Source organism: Nicotiana sylvestris, chromosome 11, assembly GCF_000393655.2.
Source record: "Nicotiana sylvestris chromosome 11, ASM39365v2, whole genome shotgun sequence".
In the NCBI taxonomy this organism is placed as follows: domain Eukaryota; kingdom Viridiplantae; phylum Streptophyta; class Magnoliopsida; order Solanales; family Solanaceae; genus Nicotiana; species Nicotiana sylvestris.
In genome coordinates this window covers 148,395,823-148,409,789 of record NC_091067.1, presented here as the reverse complement: position 1 = coordinate 148,409,789, position 13,967 = coordinate 148,395,823, and the positions used below count along the sequence as shown (strand labels likewise).

At 36.1% G+C, this 13,967-nt stretch overlaps 2 protein-coding genes across 3 annotated transcripts; one reads left to right on the top strand and one right to left on the bottom strand.

Annotated features, from left to right (window-relative positions):
- Positions 1–247: 247 nt before the first annotated feature.
- On the top strand, positions 248–3,074 carry LOC104232481 (uncharacterized). 2 transcript variants are annotated; one of them, XM_009785706.2, is made up of 2 exons: positions 248–398; positions 958–3,074. In XM_009785706.2, the coding sequence occupies exon 2, from the start codon at positions 1,027–1,029 to the stop codon at positions 2,524–2,526; it is 1,500 nt and encodes a 499-aa protein (XP_009784008.1). In that variant the 5' UTR covers positions 248–398; positions 958–1,026; the 3' UTR covers positions 2,527–3,074. The 2 variants fall into 2 exon arrangements, with proteins under 2 accessions (XP_009784008.1, XP_009784007.1); XM_009785705.2 differs by having other exon boundaries at positions 955–3,074.
- Positions 3,075–4,165: 1,091 nt separating this feature from the next.
- LOC104232482 (heat shock cognate 70 kDa protein) lies at positions 4,166–7,429 on the bottom strand. Its single transcript, XM_009785707.2, has 2 exons — positions 7,103–7,429; positions 4,166–6,068 (listed from the first exon to the last, which is right to left on the bottom strand). Exons 1-2 carry the CDS (start codon positions 7,314–7,316, stop codon positions 4,327–4,329), a joined length of 1,956 nt encoding a protein of 651 aa, XP_009784009.1. The 5' UTR covers positions 7,317–7,429; the 3' UTR covers positions 4,166–4,326.
- Between the last annotated feature and the right edge of the window lie 6,538 nt (positions 7,430–13,967).

Genomic DNA, 13,967 nt, shown 5'->3' with positions numbered 1-13,967 from the left:
TTTGAATTCGAATAATATAACAGTTTCCCTCTATACTTATCTTTACTTTACGGTCTTTATTTCATAACATACTTATCATATGTTGATTTTTCAGCAGAATGAAAAGGTAAATTACTTATAATGAAATTATCATTCATTCATCAGCTATCTCGTGGTCCCCGAATCACTACTAGATTTTGCTTATTAGACGTTACGGTTCTTCTCGTTGTTTCTCATTAACGCCGTCAAAGTTAACGGTATCCGTCACCGTTTATTTCCCTCAATCTCAAAGCGCTCTCCCTCCCCTTTCCCCCTTCTCTCTTCTTTCTCTCTCTAGCCGTGGATTTTTCGCTGAGCATTCTTTGTAAAGATCTTTTTACAGTTAACTCTTATTGGATTCTAAGTTAATCTCCCTAAAGGTAATCCTTAATAATCCTTTGATTTATTTTCCGTAGTTTTCTACCCAATTTTATATGGTTTTATCCAATTCAAGAGCCTTTCATTGCACAGTTTTTGCTTGTAAAAATCTCGCCTTTATAGCATAAAACACCCTTTCTACTGATGTTTGGTAATACCCATGTTTGTTTATCTTGATTTTGTGGTAAATATTTGAATTTTTTCCTATATAGTGTGTATAAAATTGTCATGTGATCAGTAAGTCACGGGTTCGAGCCGTGAAAACAGCTTCTTGCAGGAATGCAGGGTAAGGCTGCATATAATAGACCTTTGTGGTCCGTTTTGCCATAACTGGTAAAGTTGTTGTCATGTGATCAAGAGGTCACGGGTTCGAGCAATGAAAATAGCATCTTGCAGAAATGCAGGGTAAGGCTGTGTACAATATACCATTGTGGTCTGACTCTTCCCCGAACCCGCGCATAGAGGGAGCTTAGTGCAGCGGGCTGTTTTTTTTGTGTGTATAAGGTGTTCTTGTGTATATGGGGTTTGTAGTTATGATGTGCTTTTGTTGATTTTCAGTAGGTGCTGATGTTACATAGTGAAATTGGGTATTAACTGTGAGGAATTAGTGGTGCAAATAAGGGTAGACAGATGGGGGAAGACTTAATTACAAGCTTGTCAATAGAGAATTATCACCCATCTACATTTTTGTCTATGGATTCAATTGCTACATCACATGAGGAATCAGATAGAGATATGAATAGGCAAATTGTGCTATCGAGGCCACCGGATATTAATCTTCCTTTATCCGTGGAGAGTAGCCCTCTGCCTCAATCTTGGAACCACGACATGTTTGATATGCTAGATGTTGGACTTGGACACCAAATTAATGAATGTGATAAGCTTCTTGATTTGCCTAAAGTTGGAAGGAAATGTGCTAAGAGATTGGATAGTGTTTGGGGTGCTTGGTTCTTTTTCAATTTCTACTTTAAGCCTGTTTTGAAGGAGAGATCTAAGTGTAACTTTGTTCAAGATAGTAATGGGGTGTCCGGATTTGATAAGTCCGATCTCCAACTTGATGTTTTCTTGGTTCAACATGACATGGAGAATATGTACATGTGGGTTTTTAAGGAGAGGTCTGAAAATGCATTGGGTAAGATGCAGTTGAGAAGTTATATGAATGGCCATTCTAAGCAGGGTGAGCGTCCGTTTCCTTTTAGCGTTGATAAGGGGTTCATGCGCTCTCATAAAATGCAGCGTAAACATTATAGAGGCCTCTCCAATCCGCAGTGTTTGCATGGAATTGAGCTTGTTCCATCGCCCAATTTATCATGTATTGACGAGGAAGAGCAGAAGAAGTGGATGGAACTTACGGGCAGGGATTTGAACTTTTCTATCCCGCCCGAAGCCAGAGATTTCAGTTCTTGGCGGAACCTTCCCAATACAGATTTTGAGCTTCAAAGGCCCATTCCCTTACCAAAGAGCAATTCTCATCTCCCTTCGAAAAAGTTACTAAATGGAACTAGTCTCAACTTGTCAACTCAACCATCAAATCATGTGAACAGCAACGGTTTAGATCTCTCGTCTGATTGTGGTAAGAAAAGGAAAGACTTCTTTTCTCATGGAAGTGATGAAGATTGTTCCTTGTCAACTAATCCCAGTTCAAACAGACATCAAGACGGAGAACTACATACTATTGAACCATCTTGGATGAATGAGTTTTCTGGGGTAATGAAAAACGTGTCTGGGCCAGTTGCTGCTGCAAGAACTATATACGAAGACGAGGGAGGATACTTGATTATGATAACCCTACCTTTCGTTGATCGTGAAAAGGTGAAAGTTCATTGGTGGAACAATATTGATCATGGCATTATAAAAATAACATCTGTTAGTACAGCATGCCCCCCATTCATGCTGAGAAATGGTAGAACATTCAAACTAACCGATCCATCTCCAGAGCACTGTCCTCCAGGAGAGTTCACAAGGGAAATTCCACTTCCAACTCGAATACCTGATGACGCCAAACTAGAAGCCTATTTTGACAACAGCGGGACAGTTCTTGAATTGAAAGTTCCCAAACATGGCACAACTCCAGAAGTGCATGAAGTTCCTGTTTGCCTTCGCCCTCCAAATGAGTTTGTGCTGTCGTGAGCTAGGTATTGATTGCAAAAGTGTAAGCTAGACCTGATAGTTAATTTCCATTCTTTTTTAAGTTTAAGTTTTTAAGGGGAAATTCAATCTTTGTTGAATAGGTGGGCTTTTTTGATTTTACTCAACTAATTATGTTGGTTTTGCTTCTTTCATTTTGAGAGAGCTCTAGATTATAGCTCATTAGTCTAGAAGGGATGTGCTACAGCCAACAGTTAATCGTGCAACGTCAGTCTGGTTTTGATCAGCTAATCAGCCTAAGGGCCTCATATATGATCATACCAACTTATGTGGATCCTTTTGTTGCTGCTGTTTTAAGACTGCTGTCGCACTGCTGAGTCGTCTATAATGTGATGCAGAGCGAAACCTGAATGTAAGTGGACATATATATGTAAGCCATTTTTAATGAATCAGATATTGAATAGTCTATAGAAAAAACAAAATGCCAAAAGCCATGGATTTACAGAGCTGCTTTGTTTTTCCACTGTATATTCCGATATTTGTTGGCTCTAGGGATATGGAGAATGCCCCAACCTAATGTTCTTAGACTATACGATCTTTTGTACTTTTGATTTATAATCTTTGTATGTTCTAAACTTTTTGGTACTGTCCCTTCTTGTTTATATTTTCATTAATGTGGTGCTTATGCTTTACTGAGCCGATGGTCTATTGGAAACAGCCTCTCTATCCTCACAAGGTAGGGGTAAGGTCTGCGTACACACTACCCTCTCCAGACTCCTCAGTATTGGATAATACTGGGTATGTTGTTGTATGTTCTTACATGTGTTACGTTTGGATAATGAGCATCTTAGAGTTACCTATTATGTGATGCATGGCGAAACGTGTTATCAATGCAAATGAAGATAAATGTAAACTAAATCAGATAATGAAATAAACCAGCTTATAATTCTCAGACGTGCCAGTCTCCTTTGTTCTAGATTAAATGAAGCTTTGGAATTTAGTCTTTAGAGCTTTTCTCTCTACAGTATATATTTCCCTAATCGCTTTTGCTTTTCTTGGGAGTTTATGAATGCGCTTCCAAGTTTATGATCTTTTTGTCTTTTCTTTTGCTGCTTTTAATCAATTGCAATAATGTATCATCTGATGATTTGCACATATTTTACCTTTTTTTTTTGTTGGATAAGAAAGCTTCCATGTTAAGAGGCTTCATCCATTTATTTATACAGAGTCACTGTTATTGAAACAAAAAGCACCATAACAGGGAAAGAGAGAAAATCTAATCTGATTTTAAAGGCTGGGCGTCAGCATACTTACAAATTCAGTGTACTAAAATTTGAATAATTAACATAAGGCCCTAAAGATGGGGAAAAAAGATTAGGCGACACTGCAAACATTTATATTGAATTTAACATTCATAACTGTATTTAGAAAGTTGCTATTCATAGCTATATTTGAATTTTATACAAATTCACCCGTAGTATTGTAACAAGAAATCAATTATTTTAAACTAAAATAAAAGAACAACAAACTTTCGTAGCCCAATTGGTTGGTTAGAGCATTCGTTTAGCATTGGTGGAACTCTAGCAGTCACAAAGAAAAACCTTAAACTCATTGGCAGATGGGCAACAAGCTGAAGATGTGTTTGTCAGAAATGAAAAAGCAATTCAATCACTGCACTAAATTTGTAGGAAAACAACAATTGGTGCTTTCTTTGATTTCTATATGAAAATGCACATCTTAACAACAAAAAGGGAAACAGCGTCCATTTAAAGAAAGCTTAACTACTAGAACTCTCGCGAAAAACTTAATAAAAAACAGATAAACAGATTCTCAAAAAAACTATTAATCCACTTCTTCAATCTTTGGTCCAGCACCACTTCCACTACCAGCTCCGCCACCAACAGAAGGACCATCTTCATTCATAGTAGCTCCACCAGCGCCGCCTTGATACATCTTAGCAATGATTGGATTGCAGATACCTTCCAGCTCCTTCATCTTGTCTTCAAATTCATCCACCTCTGCAAGTTGGTTGCTGTCCAGCCACTTGATAGCTTCGTCAATTGCATCCTCAATCTTCTTCTTATCAGCAGCCGGAAGTTGGGAGCTAATCTTGTCATCTTTGATTGTATTCCTCATGTTGTAAGCGTAATTCTCCAATGCATTCTTAGCTTCTACTTTTTTCTTGAGCTCTTCATCTTCAGACTTGTACTTTTCAGCTTCTTGCACCATTCTCTCAATCTCTTCCTTGGAGAGTCGACCCTTGTCGTTGGTGATGGTTATCTTGTTCTTCTGTCCAGTAGTTTTGTCCTCAGCAGAAACATTGAGAATGCCATTGGCATCAATGTCAAAGCAGACATTGATTTGAGGAACACCCCTTGGAGCAGGGGGGATGCCAGAGAGTTCAAATTTGCCTAACAGGTTGTTGTCCTTGGTCCTCGCTCGTTCTCCCTCGTACACCTGGATCAGCACACCAGGTTGGTTGTCTGAGTACGTAGAGAACACTTGCTCTTTCTTGGTGGGAATAGTTGTGTTCCTTGGAATCAACACAGTCATTACACCTCCAGCAGTTTCTAAACCAAGAGACAGAGGAGTGACATCCAACAGCAACAAGTCTTGAACCTTCTCGTTACCTTCACCGCTCAAGATTGCAGCTTGGACAGCTGCACCATAGGCAACTGCTTCGTCCGGGTTGATGCTTTTACAAAGCTCCTTTCCATTGAAGAAATCTTGAAGTAATTGCTGAACTTTGGGGATCCTAGTTGATCCACCAACAAGAACCACATCATGAACACTGCTTTTGTCCATCTTGGCATCTCTCAAACACTTCTCCACTGGCTCCATACACTTCCTGAACAAATCCATGTTCAGCTCCTCAAATCTCGCTCTAGTAATAGTCGAGTAAAAATCAATACCTTCATACAAAGAATCAATCTCAATTGTGGTCTGTGCAGTCGATGAGAGTGTCCTCTTTGCCCTCTCACAAGCAGTCCTTAACCTCCTCAATGCTCTCGGGTTTCCACTAATATCCTTCTTATGCTTCCTCTTGAACTCCTGAACGAAATGGTTCACCATTCTATTATCAAAATCCTCACCTCCCAAATGTGTATCACCAGCAGTGGCTTTAACCTCAAAGATACCCTCTTCTATTGTAAGAAGAGAAACATCAAAAGTACCACCACCTAGGTCAAATATAAGCACATTCTTCTCACCAGCACTGCTAGCCTTCTTGTCAAGTCCATAGGCAATTGCAGCTGCCGTAGGCTCGTTGATTATACGCATCACATTAAGGCCAGAAATGACACCAGCATCCTTAGTTGCTTGTCGCTGCGAGTCGTTGAAGTAAGCAGGGACTGTGACAACTGCATTCTTGATTGTAGTACCAAGGTAAGCCTCAGCAATCTCCTTCATCTTGGTGAGTACCATAGAAGAGATTTCCTCAGCTGAAAACTGCTTCTCTTCGCCCTTGTAGGTTACAACAATCATTGGCTTGTCACCAGGCCCAGCTATTACCTTAAAAGGCCATAATTTCATATCGCTCTGCACAGAAGGATCGCTGAATCTCCTCCCAATCAATCGCTTAGCATCTGTAATCACAAAAATTTCCAAAATCTCATCAGAAATAAGCTCCTTATGAAACACATATCATAAATCCAATTAATAGAGAAGTTCACACCAATCTAGAGAAATCGTTTATATGCAACAGCCAACAAGAATAGCTACACTTGAATCTTGACTATCAGGGGTGGACCACATGAATTTACTATAGAAAATTCTACTTAATTTTAGTTTTGTTTTCTTCAAATACTCAGTATTTTATCTTTTAAGACAAGTTAGGCGTACACTCCAGTACTCAATAACTCCAAAATTCCAATCCCAAACTAGTTTCAGTGAATTAAATGAACTCAATCTATTTATTCCAATCCTTAAGAGTTACTATATTTAGTTGTAACTCAAATTTAAAGATGTTCTCTCAATCTCACACACATTGATACACTAACATACAAATCTCCACCTAACCAAAAAAGATAGGACAAAGAAGACATCATGATGCTCATAATTACAAAGGCGATCTAAACTTGATTTGTTCAACATTTATAATTCTTAAAATTGAATGCATTAGACATTGGAATTATGGGTTCATAACATAATATTTGTTAAAACTGTAATGGTGTTTCACATATATATCCATGCTCCGCATCTAAATACTGGATTGAGATGAATCCATAGCTTATAAGCTCGCCACTATTCATAAAGATCTACCAAAAATAATTGGTCTTGACGCTTGAGTGACATTAAACCAATAAATCTTACAAGTCGTTAAGTAATCACAATTAGCCCAAGTCATGTCAGCAAATTAAAAATCAATCACCAAACCGCTGATTAATTCAGAAAGAAGCGAAAAATTTCCAACTTTCACAAACTGTATTCCAATCTTATTAATTTATTTCTTCTACCAAATAACATAAGCAGAGATTTCAAAATAATTCATAATAAGTCAATGCTACTCACACTAAACTCAATAAATTCAAAGTACCAAGGAATGGGCAACGGAGATGGCAGAACGTAATGCGTGCAACCAAAAACTAGACAGATAAAAAAATGAGAGGTTTTTACATACCGAAGACAGTGTTAATGGGGTTCATAGCCACCTGATTCTTAGCAGCATCACCAATCAACCGTTCAGTATCAGTAAAACCAACATAAGACGGTGTCGTCCTATTCCCTTGATCATTCGCTATGATCTCCACGCGATCATGTTGCCATACACCCACACAAGAATAAGTCGTACCCAAGTCAATCCCAATCGCTGGTCCTTCACCTTTTCCGGCCATCTTTCAACCAATCAGAAAACAAAACTCAGAACGAAAACAGAGAGTTCGAAAAAGACGAAGAAAAAGAGTATCTCAAGTTTTTTGCAATGCAATGAAGCAAATTTCTCTGATTGGAGAATGGAGTGGAAAAGCGCGAGGTTTATAAAGGAGAAGTTTTATTTCCAGAAAGTTCTGATCGTGAGTTTACAGCCGTTAGATTTGGTTATTATACTTTTGCTTATTGTAGTTCCATAACCTTCCCGTTTGTTCTAGAGAATTTAAAAATTGACCTCCGAATGGGAATGGACTATTATTGCGATAATAATAGGAATTTTTACATTCCTATGGCATATAGGAAACTATATGACCTTCAATGTTTAAGGTTTGATGTAATTATATTTAATATACTTAATTATCAATTATATACCATAATATGTTTTAACTGTACAATTAATATACTGTATATTACTCCTTAATTAACGCTACCGTATATTCCTCCAAATCCTCACCCCCGCGTTTCTCTCTCCCAAACCCACCCCCCACGTTAATGAATTTGAATATCAATATCATCAAATCATCCACTTCTTCAAATAACAAGAGCACAAAACCACGAAAGAATGGCAGCAATATAAGTAGTACTCAAAATGCAAAGGAACAACAGAACAATTGCAGATACTTAGGCGTAAGGAGAAGGCCATGGGGTAGATATGCTGGGGAGATAAGAGATCCGAATACGAAAGAATTTAAATTTGGGTTTTCAAAAATCATTATTTGTTTCGATTGGGTGTTGTTGTAAATAATTGGGAATATATTTTGGAGTTTATATCTCAATTTTGAGGGGTTTTGGTGAAGATTTAAACTTGGTTTTGGCTGAATTTCATATTGAAAGAAGAAGAAGAAGAAGAAGAAGAAGAAGAAGAAGAAGAAGAAGAAGAAGAAGAAGAAGAAGAAGAAGAAGAAGAAGAAGAAGACATATTGCAGAAATTGTAGATAAATTGTAAATTATTTTTTGCAGAAGATTTGTAGAAGTTTTAGTCGTTTTTGATTTGTGAAAACAAAGCATCTACAATCAGAATACAAATAATCTACAATTCATCTACAAAATATCTACAAACTGGGTATATTGAATTTTAATATCTCAATTCCCATTCGATTGTAGTTTAATTGGGATTTTCGACATAATTGCGTTTTTGCAGAAGATTTATAGAAGTTTTAGCCATTTTTTATTTGTGAAAACAGAAAATAAAGCATCTACAATCAGAATACAAATATTCTACAATTTATCTACAATTTTTGCAATATGTCTTCTTCTTCTTTTTCGAGTTTCAATCCGAAATTCAGTCAAAATCAAGTTTAATCTTCACCAAAACCTCTCAAAATTGAGATATAAACTCCAAACCATATTTCCGATTATTTTCAACAACACCCAATCCAAACAAATAATGATTTTTGAAAACCCAAATTTGAATTCAAAGCTTTCAAGCTTTTTAATGGCTGTCAATGGTGGAAAATATCTGGAAGAATATTTACTTTCATAATTGTAGCGCGCCTAAATAGGAATATCTGGAAGAATATTTAGTTCCAGATTTGTAGCGCACCTAATTGGGAAGGAATCAGCTCCTGATAATTGGTATTTAATGAATGGTATATATTTTGTAGAATAACTATGAATATGGCGGGTAAATATAAAATTATGCACATTTTGGTAATAAGGTTTCATATATGGTATAGGGAGGAAAAAGTATCGTAATAATATAGGTGAATCTCCGACCTTTGTCTAAATATTTTATTTAACCAATGGCTTGAAAAAGTTATACTACTATTTTACTCCTTGTATCTTGGAGAAATTGCTTGTCAATCGCCAATTAGTAGATGACCATAACACTTCCCATCCTCATTTTGATTGTTCGAGAAGGTATCATAAATTTAATAGACTTCGATTTATATATTAATAGCGTAAGAGTATATTTAATATATATATATATATATATATATATATATATATATATATATATATATATATATATTGTAGATTGCTATATTTTTTTATAATAACGGTGAGATATTACTATATACAAATAAAAATGATACACTTAAAGAACACTTGGTGGCATTTTTGTTATGATAGATTATATTCCATATTATTTTAGGCCTAAGATATTTTGATGATGTAAAAAAGATATATATTCTCAAGCACATAATTAGTTACCTCAAACTCAAATAACTAGATAATCATAACAATACAGACCATAGTTCCATCATGTTGCTTATTCTCCTTAAAAAAAACGATATCACTTAAATTTAAGCAAATAAACTATAATAAGGCACCGTGACAAAAAATCATACCTACAATTGTCTGTTTTCTCACTTATAATTATTTCTCTCACAATTATGATTGTTATTATTATTATTGGATGTCTCTAAAAGGACAAAAAAAAAAGAATATAATATCATTTTAGGAAAAATGCATAAGTACCCCCTGACCTACACCCGAATTTCTAACTACACATTTTTTTTTCGGGAATCCTATTACCCCCCCTAAACTTATTTTAAATGAATTATTTGCACCCTTAACGCTGACAACCAAACTCTTGGCAAGTAGTGAGCTACACGCGCGCCCACATGTATTTTTAGTACTTTTTTTATTCTTCCTTCTTTTTCTTATCCTTTTTTCTTATTTCTTATTATTCTCATTTTTTTTGGTTATTTCATTCTCTTTCTTTTTATTTTGGTCACCGGCGGCATAAAATGGTGGTCGTCGGAATTTCACAAACACCATTTTTTCCAGCGAATTTTTTTTTCCGGCGACAGATTTTTATCCCGATCTAAGTGTGTTTTGTTTTATATATATATAAATTTTTCTTGAAAGTGTAATTTATGTGTGGGAGGAAGGGCAAAAGAAATAAAAACGAATATAAGCTGAGAAAACTTTTTCCAATTGAAATTTCAATACATCATTTTTTTCCGGTGTGGGAAGGTTTTCTGATGATGAATTTTCCCCCCAAATCTGAGTGTATTTCGCTTTGCTTATGAATAGTTCCTTTTGAGCATTTAATTTGTGTGTGAAAAGAATAAATAGAAGAAAAACGGTTAGACAAAGTCGCCGATGAATGAATATCCGCCGGAATTAGAGAAGAAACGAAAAAAAAAAGTAAAAGGAAAAGGAAGAGGAAAAAAAGTAAGAAAAAATGATAAAAAAGGAATAAAAAATAATCTAAAAATCGTTTTTTCTTGCTTCTCAGAAATACACACGCTCTGCCACGTCAGCGTTAACGGTGCAAATAATTCCATTTAAAATAAGTTTAGAGAGGTAATAAGATTCCCGCAAAGAAAAAATATGTAGTTGGGAATACGGGTATAGGGCGGTATTCCCTATCATTTTAATTTGTATTGAAGTATCCTAAATCTCGACTAGTTATCATCATATCATATCATCATATCATATCATACTAAAAGTAGGAAGCTCCTACCTTCAAAGTTAGATTACAATAATACCCTTTAAAAATTGAGTTACCATTTAATACCTAAAGAAAAATAATAAACCTTTAATTAAATAATTTTTTTAATTACATTAGAAGTAAACAGAGGGAGTTAGAAGTGAAACAATGGTACTTAAATGCTTTTTCATGACATTTTATAATAAGTAACATTCATGCACAGACAGGAGTCTCTTCGTTTCCTTATTAGTTAAGTCTCTTGCACTACTTTTTACATGAATATATAAAGAATAACGTACATGAAGAGTTGTATGCTGGAAAATTGTAATAACTCATTGTATTCTCAGCCAAATCATGGTACTATGTCGATATATTTTCACAAATTCTTTATACGGTTGAGATACGATTGGCCTTGAAGAAAAAAGAGACCACGGTAAGTTTCATTTTCTTCAACTTGCCAGCTTTTGCCATGATAGAGTTGAAAGCACATAATGTTGTTGTTGGTTTTTGTATAGTAAATTTTCCACATGGTTATTCCAGAACTTTTTGTATTGATCAATATTTTCATGGTAAAATAAGAAGTTTCTTTATCCATTATTCAGGGGCAGATTTACCCTGGTTAAAGCGGTGTCATCCGACATCGCTTCGTCGAATTTTTTTATTAAATATATATATAGCAATAATCTGCTAAAGAAAAAACGTGTACAAGTAAAATAAAATGATACCACTTACTCAAAGCAAGCTAATTGGTTCACTGGTTAATTACCTGAAATGTGAGGCAGGGGTCGTGAGTTTGAAGCTCAGCAGCTTCGTTCCTTTCCTTTAAATTTTTGAGCAACAAGTTTCTCTTTTTCCAGAAGCAGCGTACTTTTTATATTAATTAGAGTTAGATGCATTGTAGGATACAATTACTCAATGAGAGCTTTTTCGGCAGTTGCTACTGTTATAGTTGAGAGAGCTTTTTCGACAATGAAGTTGATTAAGACCGATTTGCGGAGTCGAATGGATGATGAGTTTTTGAGTAGTTGTTTGGTGCCTTATATAAAAAAGGATGTATTTAGTCTTATTGCTAATTCGGTTATTATGAATACCTTCCAAAATATGAAAACTCGGCGAGGAGAGTTGTAGTAAGGTAATTATTTTTTAAATATGATGTCGTTACTATATTTTTTTCTTTATCTACTTTAAATGTCGACACCACTTATGAAAAATTGTGCGTATGCCCCTGCCATTATTAGAACAATGCTCTTGGGCATTGGTGGTTTAACATTGTATGTGTCAAAATCTAGTCGAAGGGACTTCGCTTGAAATAGGGAGATTAAGAATGAGTTAGGCCGAGGTCATGCTTAAGAAGCAACACTGGCGAGCCGTGCAGCGAATGTCGAGGTCGAGCACTCAGATCGGCCAAAACGACTAGTTTAGCAATAAGATATTTCTAAAGAATATTCAGAGGAATATTCTCTGTATTTGTACTTTCAGTAGGTAAGGGGAATGTCTCATATAAGTAGGAATAAAGAGAGAAAGAAGGGCATCTAACTTTCAATATTGATAAGCTCTCTCTAGAAAAGTTGACTCTCACATAACTACAAACATTATCTTTATACAAGATTCGATTTGCTGTGTTGTTCCAAGCTTTCCCACACCAGATCCGATAAAGTATTTGATTTTCCCACATTTTACTATCTTACATCATTGTCAGAAAGAGAATCATCCTCCTCGTTATACATTTGGGTGAATTATTCTCTTTATTTACAGTTTTTGCCATCCATCATATTTATTGTTTGTCTTCGTTCCTTCATTTATTCACAAGAATATCAGTAAACCACTTTTTGGCTTTAAATAGCTTTGAATGCGGTTTCTAGGCTATTACTACCCATCAATCTTGGATCTAGGTCTTATTATATTTAACTAGAATTTACCTATTATCATTTACTTAATTAGTTTAACAAAAAGGTTAATTCAACTCCTATTATCATTTACTTATTCAACTCCGTACGAATTCATTAACATTCAACTTCATTCAAAATTTATTAACATTCGACCTTGTAGGAATCAACCAGTGTTCGACCTCGATCAAATTAACCGACATTTGACCTCGGTCATGCCAACTAAGTAAGGAACTCTTACAAAGGAAAAAGCATATGAAGAAAAACGAAAAGAGCCAAAAACATACAACAAAAAGACAATAGTCATTCCATTCCAAAATAGAGAGTATCTTACAAATGGCTAAAAATACCCCCCCCCCCTTCCAAAAAAAAGAGAAAAGAGTAAAAAACTAAGTACAAGAAAATCACACTGCATCATCTCCGCGTGCACCATCGCCACCTTTACCGCCTGGCCCAGTAACACCATCTCCACCTTCGCCCGCGCCATCAACGTACTCATCATCGTACCAAGGATCGTATGCAAGCCCGTCCAAGTCCTCTTCATCGTCGTTGTTCCCCGGGGTCATAACCACAGGCAAGCCTTGCATCACGTGCCTTAACACGGGCATCTTCAAAGTCGGCCTCAGGAACCTTCCCCGCCGCCATCAAGCTCCTATATATGTCTAGCTTTTCCTTAGCATGGATCCACATCTCATATAAATCACGAGGAACATCAGGAAAAGCAGAAGTATGAGAGGAAGAGGTCGAACCAACAACTGTGCCTTCTCAGTCTCAAGGGCGGTGACCTGCTCACTTAGGCTCTCAACTTCTTTCTCAAGCCCACCAATCCGCTCATTAAGCTGCTTCTTCCTCAGCACGACCATTTCCGCGTCGGTTTCACGCTCAGACTTAAGGACACAGATAGCGCTCTCTAACGCCACTGCCAACCGCTACTCGAGCCTCCTCGGACATCACTGCTCAGACCGGCAACTCTAATTGAGCTTTGCTCAAGCTCAACACGCAAGGTCGTCACTTGCGCTTGAAGGTCGACGCATTCGGCCATGACCCCCTTGCTCACCTCGAGCTCTTCGCCCTTGGCCCTAAGCAACCCCTCAAGCTCGATATTGATACCCAATTTTTTCCTCATATATTTTTAAACGCATATATACCTTCAAAATAGTGCATGAACATCAACCAGTATTTTCCCATAATTTTCTATAATTTTTAAAAGGATTTTAATTAATTTATTCCAGCATTTTATTATCTAAATTATTACTAATTGCATCATAAATAATTTTATAATGATTTATTAGTTAATTTTTATCATTTATATTTATATTAAGCTTTAATTATTTATGCATAATTATATT